At 70.8% G+C, this 14,128-nt stretch overlaps 1 protein-coding gene across 1 annotated transcript in view; it reads right to left on the bottom strand.

Annotated features, from left to right (window-relative positions):
• Window positions 1-245: 245 nt before the first annotated feature.
• SPEG (striated muscle enriched protein kinase) overlaps window positions 246-14,128 on the bottom strand; it is a 32,803-nt gene continuing 18,920 nt past the window's right edge. The window contains 25 exon segments of the mRNA XM_090046218.1: window positions 246-1,449; window positions 1,577-1,726; window positions 2,016-2,091; window positions 5,087-5,310; window positions 5,601-5,840; window positions 6,086-6,558; window positions 6,561-6,835; window positions 6,913-7,077; window positions 7,222-7,344; window positions 7,473-7,640; window positions 7,805-7,921; window positions 8,042-8,182; window positions 8,300-8,474; window positions 8,476-10,344; window positions 10,559-10,627; window positions 10,726-10,768; window positions 10,854-11,006; window positions 11,313-11,339; window positions 11,726-11,898; window positions 12,150-12,227; window positions 12,324-12,384; window positions 12,696-12,896; window positions 13,001-13,085; window positions 13,189-13,357; window positions 13,946-14,058. Of these exon segments, the coding sequence (XP_089902344.1) occupies window positions 1,242-1,449; window positions 1,577-1,726; window positions 2,016-2,091; window positions 5,087-5,310; window positions 5,601-5,840; window positions 6,086-6,558; window positions 6,561-6,835; window positions 6,913-7,077; window positions 7,222-7,344; window positions 7,473-7,640; window positions 7,805-7,921; window positions 8,042-8,182; window positions 8,300-8,474; window positions 8,476-10,344; window positions 10,559-10,627; window positions 10,726-10,768; window positions 10,854-11,006; window positions 11,313-11,339; window positions 11,726-11,898; window positions 12,150-12,227; window positions 12,324-12,384; window positions 12,696-12,896; window positions 13,001-13,085; window positions 13,189-13,357; window positions 13,946-14,058 (5,576 nt within the window). The 3' untranslated portion in view covers window positions 246-1,241.

The following is a 14,128-nucleotide window of genomic DNA, read 5'->3' as shown; positions in this document are numbered from 1 at the left end:
AGAGCCTGATCCGCAGCCCTGCCCTGGCAGTCGGGGCACGTGTCTCGCTGCCTCTGCCCCCCCGGCCTGGCGCACGGACCCCCGCACCCAGGCACCCGCTGCCTGCGCCCAGCCCCGGGGCCCTGCCGCAGCCCCCGGTCCCTGCACCGGTGCTGGCAGCCCCCCTGCCCAGGGCCCTCGGGCTGCAGTGCCGCACCCCGGCTCCGCCTGCCGCCGCGCGGGACTGACCGAGTCGTGCACAGCAAAACAGACACATCTGTTTATTGCGCCCGTCCGCCCCCAGCCACGGCCCCCGGCCCCATCTCACTTCCACAGAACAAACCAAGCCCCTGGGCGCCGGCTCCCCCGGCCCCGCGCTGCCCCATGCCCGCAGCTTCCCTCCGCGCCGACGCAGCTCCCGCTGCCTCGTCCTGGCGTCGAGCATGTCCCCGACCCCCTGTTCTCCACTGCTTCTGTCCCGACTTCCCCTTCCCTTCGGCTCTGCTCCCTTTGCTCCACCATTTCAGGCCCCTCCAGGGCTGAGCCCCGGCCCCGGCCTGCCCACGGGGATGGGATCGGGGACATGCTGGGGGCACCGGGCCTGGCAAACACCTCCCGGGGCCACGGCTGGGGCCTTTATTGCTGCTCAGGGATGCTCTCCCGGCAGGAGGTGGGGCAGGAAGGGCAGGTCCCCACGCCCAGGATAGCAGCCAAGGGGAAGGTGGGAGGCATGGGGGAGGCCAGGGCAGCTAGCAGAGATATGCAAATAAAATCATGCATATTCAGCAAGATGCAAACGACCCCCTGGCACAGCTTGTGCAGGGAAGCAAGGGGCAGGGGTAGGGGGAGCGGGGCCATAGGGCCTGGACCCGGCCCAGCTCACATGCAAGCCAGGAGAGGAGCAAGCGGGGCAGGGGCAGGGGCTGGGGCCGGGGCAGGGGCAGGGGCAGGCGCTGAGCTGCTCTGAGCCCCACACCCTCACGCCCAAGGCAACGGCTGGAGAAGAAAATGCTGGTGGATTCATCCCCCCCACACCGGGACATGCCTGCCGGCCCCCGGCACACGCAGCGCCCACCTGGCAGCTCCTGGCCTCGCCCCCGGCTCTCCCGCCGGCCGCAGCAAAGCCAGAGCCCCGCGGCAGCCGCAGGGTCCCGGCGACGGGGCAGGCGTCCTGGGGCCTGGGGGCCGCGGCCACAGCAGGGGCAGCCCCGGAATGTTCCTGGGCGCGGCGGGCACTAGGGCGCGGCAGGCGGGGCGCGGTGCTAGGGCGCGGCAGGCGGCTGGCCGCCGGGGTAGGAGCGCAGTAAGACCTTGTGCTTGGTGACGGCCTCGGCCCGGCGCCGCTGGTGCTCCACCAGGAACTCCTTGAGGCGCTGCGTGGTGAAGGTGAGCGTCTGGCGCCGCAGCTTCATCAGGTAGGCGTCCTGCAGCCACGGGTTGGCGAAGCAGTCCTTGACCGTGGGCCGGCTCCTGCGGCAGCAGGGCCCCGTGAGACCCGGGCAGCGGGAAGGAAGGCCCGGGGCGTCCGGCCCCCCAGCCCTGGGGACCGAAAGCCGGCTGTGGGGTGTCCAGGGGCCGGGAGCTGGGCGGCACTCACCAGGGGTAGATGGAGAGGATCTTGCGGATGAAGAGGGCGGCGCTCTGCGAGACGTTGGGATACAGCTTGAAGGCGTCGTAGCGCCCAGCCAGGATCCGGTTCTCTGTCTCGATGGGGTCCAGCTCGAAGAAGGGCGACCGGCCGCTGAGCCTGGGGGGCATGGGGGGTCAGAGCTGGGCTCTGCCCTTGAACCCAGGCTACTGCCCGCTGCCACTGCCCTACTCTGCCCATGCCCCTCACTCCCGCCCTGCCGCCCCTGCTAGCTCAGCCCTCAGTCACCACCAGCTGCCGCACGTCCTGCCCTGCGCGGTAGCTGTGTGCCAGGGCTGAGCCCGTGCTGCCCCCTCCCCCTGTAGCGCTGCAGGGCCCCAGTGCCCCCCATCCAGCCGCAGCCCCCAGCTCACGCTTCCCAGCGCCTGTCCCGGCCCTGGGCACTCACATGATGTAGGCGAGGACACCGACCCCCCAGACGTCAGCCGCCGAGCCCACCGGGTCGCCCTTCACCATCTCCGGGGCTGTGGGAGAGACGGGGCAGGTCAACCCGAGGGGAACTGGGGGGGCAGGACACGCTGTGGGCCCAGGGGAGGGGAGGGGGGACCTGCCTGCAGCAGACCCAGTGCTTGCTTGCCCCGGAGATCTGTCAGTTTGGGCCTGGAGCAGCAGTTCCTGCATGGACGACACGGCCCTGCCCCGCAGAGCCAGGCCAGCCCCCGCCACGCGGCTCTGCCACCAACCCCAGACGAGTAGCCAAGTCCCTCCGGCTCCATGTCAAAGAACAATTCACATCCTCAACGAGCAGCATGGGGTCAGAGGAGGGGCAGGCTGAAATGCTCTGGGTCAGATTACAAGGGGGTTGGGGGAAAAGGGACTTAACAGTGGGGGTCGACTACAGACCACCCGACCAGGGGGAAGAGCGGGACCAGGAATTCTCATGTCGGCTCCCAGAGGTCATTAGGTCAAAGGACGTGGTCATCACAGGTTAACAAAACTACCTGGACATCTGCAGGGAAGAGTAGTCAGCCAGGTCTGACCACTCACATAGGTCCCTAGCCCAAATGCAGGACCTCTGTCTAACCCAGGAGGTGCACAGCCTCACCGAGGAGACACCTGGTTGGACCTGGTGGTGGCCACAGGTGATGACCTGGTGCGGGGGCCGCGGGGGCTCAACCGCCGGCAGTGTGGGGACGCGGTCAGGAAGGCCAACCGCACCTTGTCGTGCATCCACAGATGCATCTCGAGCAGGTCCAGGGAGGTGATCCTCCCCCTCTATGCGGCACTGGTCAGGCCGCAGCTGGAGTACTGCGTCCAGGTCTGGGCGCCACACTTCAGGAGGGATGTGGCCAGCATGGAGAGGGTCCAGAGGAGGCCACTCGTATGACCAGGAGACAACAGGGCAGGCCGTATGAGGAGAGGCGACGGGACCCGAGCCTGTTCACCCTCCGCAAGAGAAGGTGATCTAGTGGCCTGTTACAAACTAGTCAGGGGGGACCAGCAGGCATTGGGGGAGTCCCTGTTCCCCCGAGCACCGCCAGGAGTGACCAGGAATAGCGGTCACAAGCTGGCAGAGGGGAGATCTAGGCTAGGTATCAGGAGGCGCGACTTCATGGTCAGGGCGGCTAGGGTCTGGAACCGACTTCCAAGAGAAGTGGTGCAGGCTCCTACCCTGGGGGGTTTTAAGAGGAGGTTAGATGAACATCTTGCTGGGGTCGTTTGACCCCAGTACTCATTCCTGCCATGGCAGGGGGTCGGACTAGATGATCTGCTCAGGTCCCTTCCGACCCGACCAGCTATGAAACCATGACACCTGCAGCCCTTCTTGAACCCATCAGATGCCACGTTCATGACTCTGTCCACCAACAGACGTCCAGTTAATGGCACAATGGGATCCAGTCCCCACCACCAATGGCTGCCTCCAGCCAGCCCCTTGCACAGTCTGTGAGATCCTTTTGTGGTCCTTTCCCTGTTTTATTGCACCATTCGTGGCATGGGCACATGGCTGGGCTGCTGCTTAAGATGTGGTTAAGTGGTTTGCCTTGTGTAACATCTGCCAGGGACCCTAAAGTGTGGGGTCACGTCCAGCCCAAGGCACAGGCACCGCTACACCTCGATCCTCCGGCCCAGGGCCTGTCCAGCCTCTTCGACTCTCCAGAGCTGCCCCGATGCTCCAGACGGGGCCTGGGCAGCGCAGAAAAGAGACCCTGTTGCCTCCCGTCAGGCCGCCGATGCTGCTGTCGCTGGACCCGAGCGGCTCAGGCCTTGCGTGCAGCTGCCTCCTGTCCCGTCCCTTCCCTGCGGGTGCGTCTGCGGCTGCGTCCAGTGGGTCGCCCCGGTCTGTCCGTGTGTCTGATCCTTCCCCTGCACACGCCAGCGCTGGGCACCAGCCCAGGGGTGCCAGCCCAGGTCCTGGTGTGTCGGGATCCTGCCAGCCCTGTGGTCCCGTCCTTCCAGCACCACCAGCTGGGCCCGGGGCAGGCCCCGGCGGGCTCCTCTCCCGCCGTCCAGGCACCGACTGGTGATGACCTGCTCTGCTTGCAGTGGTGGGGCCGGCTGTCTGTCCGCCTGCAAGGGACCTGTTCTGCGCCCGCGTCCTCGCTTCCCTCTTGCGTCCCGCGGCTTCCAGCGCTTCCCCCGAGCTCAGCGGCTGTGTCTGCTCCATCCTCCTCAGTGCCAGCCCTGGGGCCCGAGGCCTTCGTCCAGCCCTCGCTGTGCACTGCCTCCCTGCCAGATGCTGCCGCCAAGGCTCTTTTCTGTGCTGACCGCATGGACCCTGGCCCTGCAGAGCTGTGCCCTGCCCAGGGCAGAGACCCCATGGCCGCAGTCTGGACGCCAGGTCCTTGCCACAATCCCAGAGCCAGGTGGGCACCCTCCAGGGAACCGCCTCCATCACTTCACCAGCCAGGTCCCCACCAGCCCCAGCCCCTCTCTGGACGGGCCTTTGCTCTCTGCCAGCCAGTTGCAGCTCTAGCCCTTCTGAGCCAGTCAGTCTCAAAGGTGCTGTCCCACCCTGCCCTACCCTGCAGGCTGGCAGCGGTGAAACACGGCCTGAGGGAGCGTGGCCTGAAGGTGAAGCAGCGCCTGCACTGACAAGCGTGCTCCAGCATGCACACGACCCACACTGACACGTGCACTGATGTGCACGACCTGCCTATGCTCACCTGCATGCTCCATTGTGTGCGCCCCGCACACATTCACATGTGCACCACCAGACTCACATCCCCACATACACTCCTACATGTGCTCCACTGTGTCCACCCCCTGCAGTCACACATACTCCTGTGCACTCGCCCGTGTAGTGCAACATGCCCCCCCCCGCACTGACACGTACTCACACTGTGTACTCACACACAGGCCTTCAAGCATGTCTATGCCCTGCTCTCATGCATATCCTTGCACACTCACACATGTACACCAGTGTGCCCATGCCCCCCACACATTCACCCATGTAATCACCATGTACTCCAGCATGCCCATGCAGCTTGTACTTGCACACGTACGCCCCTGTGCACTCACACATGTACTCCAGCGTGCCCACGCGCCGTCCCAGCTGCCGCAGCACCAGCGGGTTGTAGGTCTGGGCGCTGCCAAAGTCGACAATCTTGATGGTGTTGACGCAGGAGACGAGGATGTTGTCGGGCTTGATGTCCAGGTGCACGATACGGCGCCCGTGCAGGTACTCGAGGCCCTGCAGGATCTGCAGCAGGTAGCTCGCCACGTCGTCCTCCGAGTAGCGGAACCTGCCGCGGGCCGAGCGTCAGCAGGCCGGCCTCGGCCTCGTTACTCCAGGCCCCTCGTTAGACAACCGCCCCTGCTCCCCTTGGGAAACGCCCGCTCCAGCTCTCCCCGCTTTCTGGGCTGCGGAGCATCCCAGCGGCAGGCCGCGCTGCACGGCTGGGGTGGGGACCACGCGGCTCCTCTGGGAGCCCCTGCGGGTCCATGGTGCAGGCGCCGGCACCCTTCCCCATGCAATGTTGGCACCCCTCCGGCCAGACACAGCAGTCTCCCGGGGGCCAGCCCCCCGCCCCACCTGTCGACGAGGCTGTAGAGCAGCTCCTTGCCAGCACAGCTCTCGCAGATAAGCACGAGGTAGCGGGGCGTGATGTAGGCCTCGTGCAGGGCCATGATGCGCTGGTGTCGCAGCGCCTTGAGCACCTCGTACTCCTGCAGCACGCTCTGCTTCCGCTCCGCCTCGTACGGCACGATCTTGGCCACAAACCGCTTCCCCGTCGCGTTCTCCTTGCACTCCCGGATCACCCCGAACCGGCCCCTGCCGGCCATGGCACCGCTCAGCACCGCTGTCCGGCACCCCCTCCGCGCCCCTTCCCCCCGCCTGTGGTCTCAGTGTGGCTGTGGGCAGAGCCCCCAGGATCGGGGCCCCACCCCGCAGGATGGGACGTTTCTAGCCGCAGCCCAACCCCGCTCCCAGGTCACCGGGACGGGGCAGAGGGGACTGGACAAGACCAGCCTCGGGCTCCGGCACTGGGCTGCTGGCAACCGATGCGGCCTCCTCACCTGGCCTTCTCGTCCAGGAAGGTGTAGGGCTTCTGCGGCACCCCCTGGTGCAGCCCCGAGCTGTCCTTGGCCGCGGGGGCCTCTCGCCCCACAGGGCTGACGCGGCTGGGCGCGGGGGCCGTGGGCACGTCCTCGGTGGGCGGCGGTGCGGGCGGCAGGGAGACGAAGGAGGTGACCATGAACTTGGGGGCTGCTGACGGGGCCACCTTCTGCACCGGCGCCGCGTGGGCGGAGGGGGCCGCCGGTGCGATGGGGGAGAACTTGGAGGCCGGCTGGGCTGGTGGGATGGGCGAGACCCTGGCACCTGGGGCAGCCACGGGGGCTGGGGAGACCCCGGCATCTGGGGTGGCTGCAGGGGCAGGTGAGACCTGGGCTGGCGTGCCCGCACGTGCCGGCAAGACCCGGGCACGTGGGACAGCCGTGGATGCTGATGAGACCTGGGCTGGCGCAGCCACGGGCGCTGGTGAGACCGGTCCGTCGGGGGCGGCTGCAGCTGGGACAGGGGCACAGTCCTGGCCGGTGTCAGCGCTGGCTCCGGCGGGGCCGACACCGTGATGGCCAGAGCGGGACCGCCCGGGGGAGGCTCGGGCACTGCCTCGCCCGCGGCAGCGCTGGGCCCGACCGCCTGGTGCGCGTGGGGTGGGGTAGCCGGCGCAGCCCCGGCGCTCTGGTCCCGAGGCGTCTGGGTGGACCGGGAGGCAGCCTCTCTCTCAGGGGTGGCAGCCACCGGCTTCCTGGCCCCGGGGGGCTCTGGAGGGACGGAGCGGAGGGTCAGGGCGCCCGGCCAGCGCCTGGTCCTGCGACCCCGCGCCCGGAGCCCGGCTCACCTGCGCCCTCCACCACGACCTTCTCGGAGGGGCTGCTGTAGGGGCCCTGCCCGGCCTTGTTGACGCAGGCGACGCGGAAGCGCACGGTGGTGCCGGGCGGCAGCTCCGTCACGTTGAAGTAGCAGTCGGCGATGCCCGAGCTGATGATCTTCCACTCGTGCTCCCCTGCGGCGGGTGCAGGGCCAGAGCCAGAGCCAGAGTCAGGGCTGGGGCAGGCACCCCGGCACCCCCCAAAGCCCCGGCCTGGAGCCGCCACGCTGCAGGTGCAAGCCCAGGCCCAGGGCCGGTGGCATGGCAGGGAGCACGTACCGTTGGCCTTGCGCTCCAGCGTGTAGGTGCAGGGGGCCTGGCTGTCCGAGGGCTTCCACAGCACCAGCACCGTGTTCTTGTACTTCTGCGGGATCTCGGGGGTGCCCGGCTTCCCAGGGAGCCCTGCGGGGCAGGGACGGGGGGGAAGGGGCAGGCTGGACCCAGCTGGCAGCTGCAGCTGAGCTTGAACCAGTGCGGCTCCAAGACCCCCGGGACCCTCGGTGCCCCCAGACACCCGCCCGTGCCCTTACGTGCCACCGCCAGGGTGCAGGAGCTGGCAGCAGAGCCCAGGGCGTTGGCAGCGATGCACTCGTACAGCCCCGCGTCCCGCCGGCCGGCCTTGGCGATGGTCAGCAGCTGGCGCCCGTCCTTGCACGACACCAGGCTCGCCCCGTCCGCCGGCTCCAGCGGCTGCTTGTCTGCGGGGAGGGACGGGCCAGAGGGGCAGGGGCTCGTGGCACTGGTCTCGGGCTGCTCACGGGCTCCCCACCCCTTGCTGCACCCCCAGCTGCACCCCAAGTGCGTCCGTGGCCCGTTCGTGGCGGTCTGTGGCCCGGGCCCAGTATCCCCCAGCAGCCCACACCTTTCATCCAGATGATGCGGGGAGCAGGGCTGGCGGCCGGTAGGCAGCAGAGCGTCACCGGGTCGCTCTCCAGCAGCACCTGGTCCTTCAGCTTGATGTGAAACACGGGGGGGAAGTCTGGGGAGCAGGCAGCCGGGGGTGAGTGGGGGTCCCCCGCCCCCCGCGGGCCAGCTTGCCTCCTCCCCTCCAGCCGCAGGGACAAGGGCCCCCGCCCGCCCTGCCCCGTCCCCGGCGCACCTGACTCGCTGGGCACGTAGGGGCGGCCCGGCGCGGCACCATCCTCGCGCAGGACGCTGGCCGGCAGGTTGGGCTGCGAGGCCACCTTGTCCTTCTTGGCCCGCGACAGGCCCCAGCGGTCCCAGCGCGAGCGCCCAGAGGCTGCAGACATGGGCACGGCTCAGACCGTCCCCCGCAGCACCGCGGACACGGGGGGCGCAACTGGGGGGCTACGGACCCCCGGCCCAGGGACCGCCTGGCTCCGACACAGGCGCTCACCTTTCGCGGAGGTGTCGGAGCGGGCGCTGGCCTCGGAGGCGAGGGACTCGGACGAGGGGGGCGCGGCGGCGGCCTGGGCCCCCAGCTGGTCCTGGGGGACGCCCACCTGGCGCAGGCTCTGCCCCTCGGAGCTGGCGCGGCGCAGCCGGGACAGCAGGGGCGTGCGCTTCTCGGGCGCCCTCGGCCCCCTCCGCCTCCCGCCGGTCCTCGGCCTGGCCCCACAGCCGCAGGGACACGCGCTCCACGGCCGAGCTGATCTGCCGCCGCACGGCCACCACGGGCGACTCGCCCCCGCTGCCCGCCTCCGGCTTCTCCAGGCCCCAGGACAGCCGCCGGCCCCGGCTGGGGGTCTCGCTGCCCCGCGCCGGCTCGGGGGGCGCCTTGCGCTCGGCGGGGGGCGTGCGCCGGAGCAGCAGCGACATGCGGCGCAAGAAGCCGGGCTCCGGCTCCGCCGCCCGCAGGTCCTGCGCCGACTGGGAGCGCTCGGCCGGGCCCCGGGGCAGCAGGGACAGCTCCAGCGGGGCCCCGGCGGGCCGCGGCCGGTACACGTCCTCCTGCCGGGCCGGCGGGCCGCCCACGTGCCGGTCCTCGGAGCGCGAGCGGCTCAAGAGCTTCAGCCCGCGGCTGAGCGAGCCGCCCCGGCCGCGCTTGAACTTGGCCTCGAAGATCTCCTCGGACGCCAGGTCCTCGATGTGCGGGGCGCTGCCCGAGAGCCGCGCCGGCGCCGCCTGCACCGTGGGTGGCGCCGGGGGCAGGGGCTGGGCCGGTGCGGGCGCCGGGGGCGGCTCCGGGGCGGCTGCTGGGGGCGCGGGCGCCTGCCGGGCCTGGCCAGGCTCCGCGGGGACCAGGATGGACTGCATCACCTCAGCGTACGCCGAGGGCTTGGGGGCTCGGGCGCCCGCCGCGGGCTCCGGCATCGCCGCTCTGTGCTTCGCGGCGGCCTCCGGCCTCGGCTGCAGCTGTGCTACCGACTGCTCCCCCGCAGGCTCGGCCGAGCCAGGCCTGGGCCCCAGCTCGGCTGCAGCATCCGTGCCGGGGGCGGCCTTGTCGTGGGGCGCCCCCAGCTCGGAGGCGGGCACGGGGCCGTCCCGCGGGGTGCGGGGCCGGGACTCGGTGAGGGCCGAGAGCGACGGCGACTCCTGGAGCTGCTGCACCTCGAGCTGGGCCAGCGGGATCTCGAGGGGGGCGCCGCAGCGGCGCCGCAGGGTCACGGGCTCGGCGTCGCCGTGGCTGAAGGAGCTGCTCTTCTGCAGCCGGGGCTCGGGCGGCGGGCGTGGCGGAGCCGCCTCGCTCGAGGCCGCGCGCTCCAGCCGGGGCCCCGTCGCGCCCGTGTCCAGCCGCGGCGGGCGCAGCCGTTTCCTCTCGCCCAGCGTCTCCAGGAGGGGCCCGCGCAGGCCGCTGAGCCGCCCGTCGCCCGAGCCGCCCCGCAGCAGGCGCTGCCGCATCAGCTCCAGGCGCTGCGTGGGCTCCTCCTCGGGCCGGCGCCGCGCCAGGCCGCCCGGGCTGGGGCTGCGCCGCGGCAGCTCCATGGAGGCCGCCTTCTTCAGGGGCTCGGCGGGGCCGGCGCCCGGGGGCAGGCGCAGCAGCAGGGCGCTGTCGGCGGAGCTGCCGCGCTTGAGCTCGCCGCGGCGGAGGGCCGGGCGCGCCGGCCCCGGCAGCTCTGGGCTGGAGCCCTTGTGCGGCGCGGGCGCGGGGGGCTCCTTGGCCGCGGGCCCGGGCTCCGCCGGCTCCGTAGCACGCTTCCGGGCTCTGGCGCCCCGTGGCCGCTGCTCGGCCTCCTCGCCCTGCCCGTCCGTGGGCGCCGCCTCGTCGTCCGTGGGGATCTCGTCCAGCGACACGCGGGAGCCGGCGGCCTCGGCGGCAGCGGGGTGGGGCGCGGGCAGGCAGGGCAGCTCCTCGGGGTCGTCCGAGTCGGAGGAGGACGACAGGGCCGCCGGCTCCGCCGAGTGCCGGGGCACGGCAACCGAGAGGCGGTCGCAGGCGTCGGCCAGCAGCTCCGAGATGGGCCGCAGCACCATGTGGCACTTGTAGCTGATCTGGGAGCGCTGCGGAGGGCAGGGCAGGGCAGGGGTCGGGACCATGCCCCGCCATGCAGGACCCTCCGGCCCTGCCCCGCACCGTGCCACGGCTCCACGCCAGGCACGAGGCACCCACGCGGGCAGCATCCTCCGCCGTCCTGGTCCTGGCACCAGGTCTGGGGGCCAGAGACTACAGGACGACCCCCGCCCAGCTCAAGGCAGCTCGCAGCCCCGGCATTACCTGCCAGCGCCGGCGGGAGATGAAGAGCCGCAGGGGGTCAGTGGGGATGGTCTTCCCTTTGGCCAGGGTCTGGGGGGAGCGCAGGGGTCAGCACGCATCCCAGCCAGGCTGCCCGTGCCCCAGGTCCGCCCTGTGGGAGCTGGACCCCTGCCCCGCGGTGCACCCACCTTGAACCAGGGGTGCTCCAGCGTCTGCTCCGCGTCGGGTCTCCTGCAGAGGGGACAAGGCCGCGGTCAGGGCCCAGCGCCGGCCCGTGCCCGAGCTGCCCGCGCGCCGGGGCTGGGGCGGCACTCACAGGCGGTCGCTGACGAGCACCTTGATGACGAAGCCCTTGGCCTCGCGCGTCAGCCCGCGGAAGCCGCGCTCCTCGAAGGCCACATTGTAGTTGCGGATGTTCATCAGCGTCGTGCGGTCGTTCTCGCCCACGAAGGGCGAGATCCCGGTCAGGCTGCGCGACACGGGGTGCCGTGAGGGCCACGCCGCAAGGCGCTCAGGGGGTTAAAGGGTGGTGCGGGGGTCCCTGGCACCCCTACCGCTGCCTGGGGGGGCAGTTTCTATGGGAACGGGGGCACTGGGGCAGCCCAGGATTTTGGAGGCATCTGAGGTTAATGCAGGGAGCCTAGCCCATGACCCCCAACCCCAAATCCCCCTCAACCCGATACTCTGCCCCCCTACAACAACCCCCACGACCCTCCCAGCCCAGGACCCCCAAATCCCTCCAACCCCACCCCCAGTGCTAAGCCCCCAGCCTCACCACAGGTAGGTGATGACCCCGACGGGCCTGCGGAGAGAAGGACGGGGCTGGTCAGGCTGGAGAGGACGTCGCCTCGGTGCCACCTTGGAAAGGTTCGCGGTGGCACGGAGCCAAGGCGGGGAGGCACCCACGGGGCCGGGCCCACGCCAAGGCCAGGGGGGACCCAGCGCGGGGCAGCGAGGGACGGGGACCCCTGGTCAAACGGGACCCATCACCCGCAAGGGACGGGGGCGGCCAGGGTCTCTCCCAGGAAAGCAGAGCAGTGGTGGCAGGACATGTCCCAGGGTCCCAGAGCCGCGGGGCCGCGTCCAGTCCAGCCCTGCCCGAGGCAGGATGCGCCCCATCCCGGGAGGGACGCGGCTGCCCCAACGGCAAGGAGCCGGGGTGCTGCGGGCTCGCGCGGGGGTCGTTACCAGACGTCGGTGACGGGGGAGACGGGGCTCTGGCTGACGATCTCGGGCCCCACGAACTCGGGCGTGCCGTAGGCGCAGTACTGCGGCTCGCCCGCGGTCAGCTCCTGCGCGTTCCCGAAGTCGCAGATCCGCACCTGCTCGCTGCTGGGGTCGGCCATCAGCAGGTTGTCGGGCTGCGGGGTGGGCGCCGGTCAGGGGGGCCCAGAGCCGTCCACACGGGGGCACGGACTGGGGCCCCAGACGCTCACTGGGGACCTGGAGCCGCTTGGCGTGGGCGTGCAGGGCCATGGCTATGGGGGTCCGGGCATCCGGCCCCAAGCGAGAGCCGGGGTCAGGGCAGGGCTGAGCCCCACGGCCTCCAGGGCGCTGCGCTGCCAGGGGATGGGGGTGCGGGGTCCCAGGGATCTGGGGGCCATGCCCTCACCTTGATGTCGAGGTGCAGGATGCCGCACTGGTGCAGGTAGCGGAGCCCTTCCAGCACCTGCCGCATGTAGGAGCGAACCTGGGGGCGGCGGGGCAGCATCACGTAGTGCCCGGGGCTGGTGCTGCCCCCCAGCACCGCAGTGCTGCCCGCCCCCGCCCCGCCAGCCAGGCTCACCTCGGACTCGGACACGGTGATCTTCCTGGCCATCCTGTCCAGCAGCTCCTCCTCTGCGCAGCTGGCACCGGTCAAGGAGCACAGCCCCCCGCAGCACCGCCCCTCCCCAGAGCCGCAGCCCCCGCACCCAGTGCTGTGAGCTTCTCTGTGGCAGTGCCCACCCAGGGACCCCAGCCCCTCCACAGCACCCCGCACTGCAAGCTTCCCCACAGCAGTGCCCTGCTCAGCCCCAGCTCCACCCCCTCCCCGCAGCAGGGGCTGGTGCTGCCGGGTTCGGGGCATGCATTCGCTGCCACAGCCCGCCCTGGCTCCCGACGCTGCGAGCTTCCCTCAAGCAGTGCCCTCCCAGAGCTCCCCCAGCACAAAGGGTACAGCTCCATGATGATGATGAGGGCGTTCTTCTTCTCGAAGGCATCGTGGAAGTAGACGATGCGCTCGTGGTCCAGGCGAGAGAGGATGTGCAGCTCCCGGTGCGCTGACGCCTTGGCCTTGGCCCGCCCGGGGATGAACTTGGCGGCATATTCCAGCATGCTGCTCTTCTCCGTCACTCGCCGCAGGTAGGAGAAGGCCCCTCTGCAAGGCACCGGCTGTTGGGGCGGGGCACACGTTGCCCCCCCAGTGCCTGGATAGGACCCCCAGCCCTGGGGACACAGGGGTAGGCTGGGGCATCCCCTCACCTCCCGATCTCCTCATGCACATCATAGTAGTCGGTCAGCCGCCGCGCCCTGTCCTCGCTCGCAGCCGCCTCGCACTTGGGCTGGGCTGCAAGGCAGAGACGTGGGGTCAGGTCTGATGCTACGGTGATCGGGACCGGGACAGGCTGCAGGGGCAGGGACCGGCTCGTGGCCCCCAGCCTGGACAGTACCTGGGCGCACGACCAGCTCAGCCTTGCAGGAGACGAGGCCGGCGGGGTTGCGGGCCGTGCAGGTGTAGACGCCGGCGTCCTCGAGGGTGGTGCCCAGCAGCACCAGGGAGCACTCGCTGTCGTCGTACACGAAGCTCACGTGGGCGCTCTCCTCCAGCCGCACCTCGTCCTGGGCACAGCGGGTGGGGGGGTCAGCATGGAGGTGGGGAGATGGCGATCACCCCCCTCCCGGTGCCAGGACCCCGACGGCTGTATGCAGACCCTCCCCGGGGGTGGGGGCACTGCACGACCCCACGGCCCCGGGGACGCCCGGCCAGAGCCCGCAGGAGGCAGAGCGCTTGGCATCCCCCGGGCTGCGGGGACGGCGGCAGCATCGCTGCGGGGCCCTATGACGAGCTCCGGGGGCTCCCCAGGGGCAAGGACTGCACCTGCACAGACTCCTGGGGCGGTCGGGGGGGTGCACACGGCACGGACAGCTCCAGGCGGGATCTGCCCACCCTGCCTGGCATAGTCCAGGAGGTCCCCGATGCGGGGGATCTGGGCCAGGACCCCCAGCAGGCAGGACGGGGCACCGGGGGGCAAGAGGCCTAGATTTAGAATAGCAGGAGGCTGCGGGTCGGGCGTGAGGGGCACCGGAGGGGCTGGGGGGGGAAGGGGCTGCTGGTCTGGAGCGAGGGGCACCGGCAGGGCTGGGGGCGCCGGGGCCCGGGCAGGGAGGCTGGTGCTGGGCGCAGGCAGGCCCCGGCGTGGCGCCCACCTTGAGCCACATGATGTCGGGCAGCGGCTTCCCCTCCACGACCACGGCAAAGCGCGGCGTCTCGCCTGCGCCCACGTCGATGTCCTCCATGATGGACTCGAAGCTCGGAGCCTCTGCAAGACCGGGGGCCCTCGAGCATGCGGCCACCCCTCCCACTTGTCCTCCTGCCCCGCCCCACCACAG

This window comes from Crocodylus siamensis, chromosome 4 (assembly GCF_052110815.1).
Source record: "Crocodylus siamensis isolate JL-2025a chromosome 4, ASM5211081v1, whole genome shotgun sequence".
NCBI lineage: Eukaryota > Metazoa > Chordata > Crocodylia > Crocodylidae > Crocodylus > Crocodylus siamensis.
This window is presented reverse-complemented; position numbering and strand designations above follow the sequence as displayed.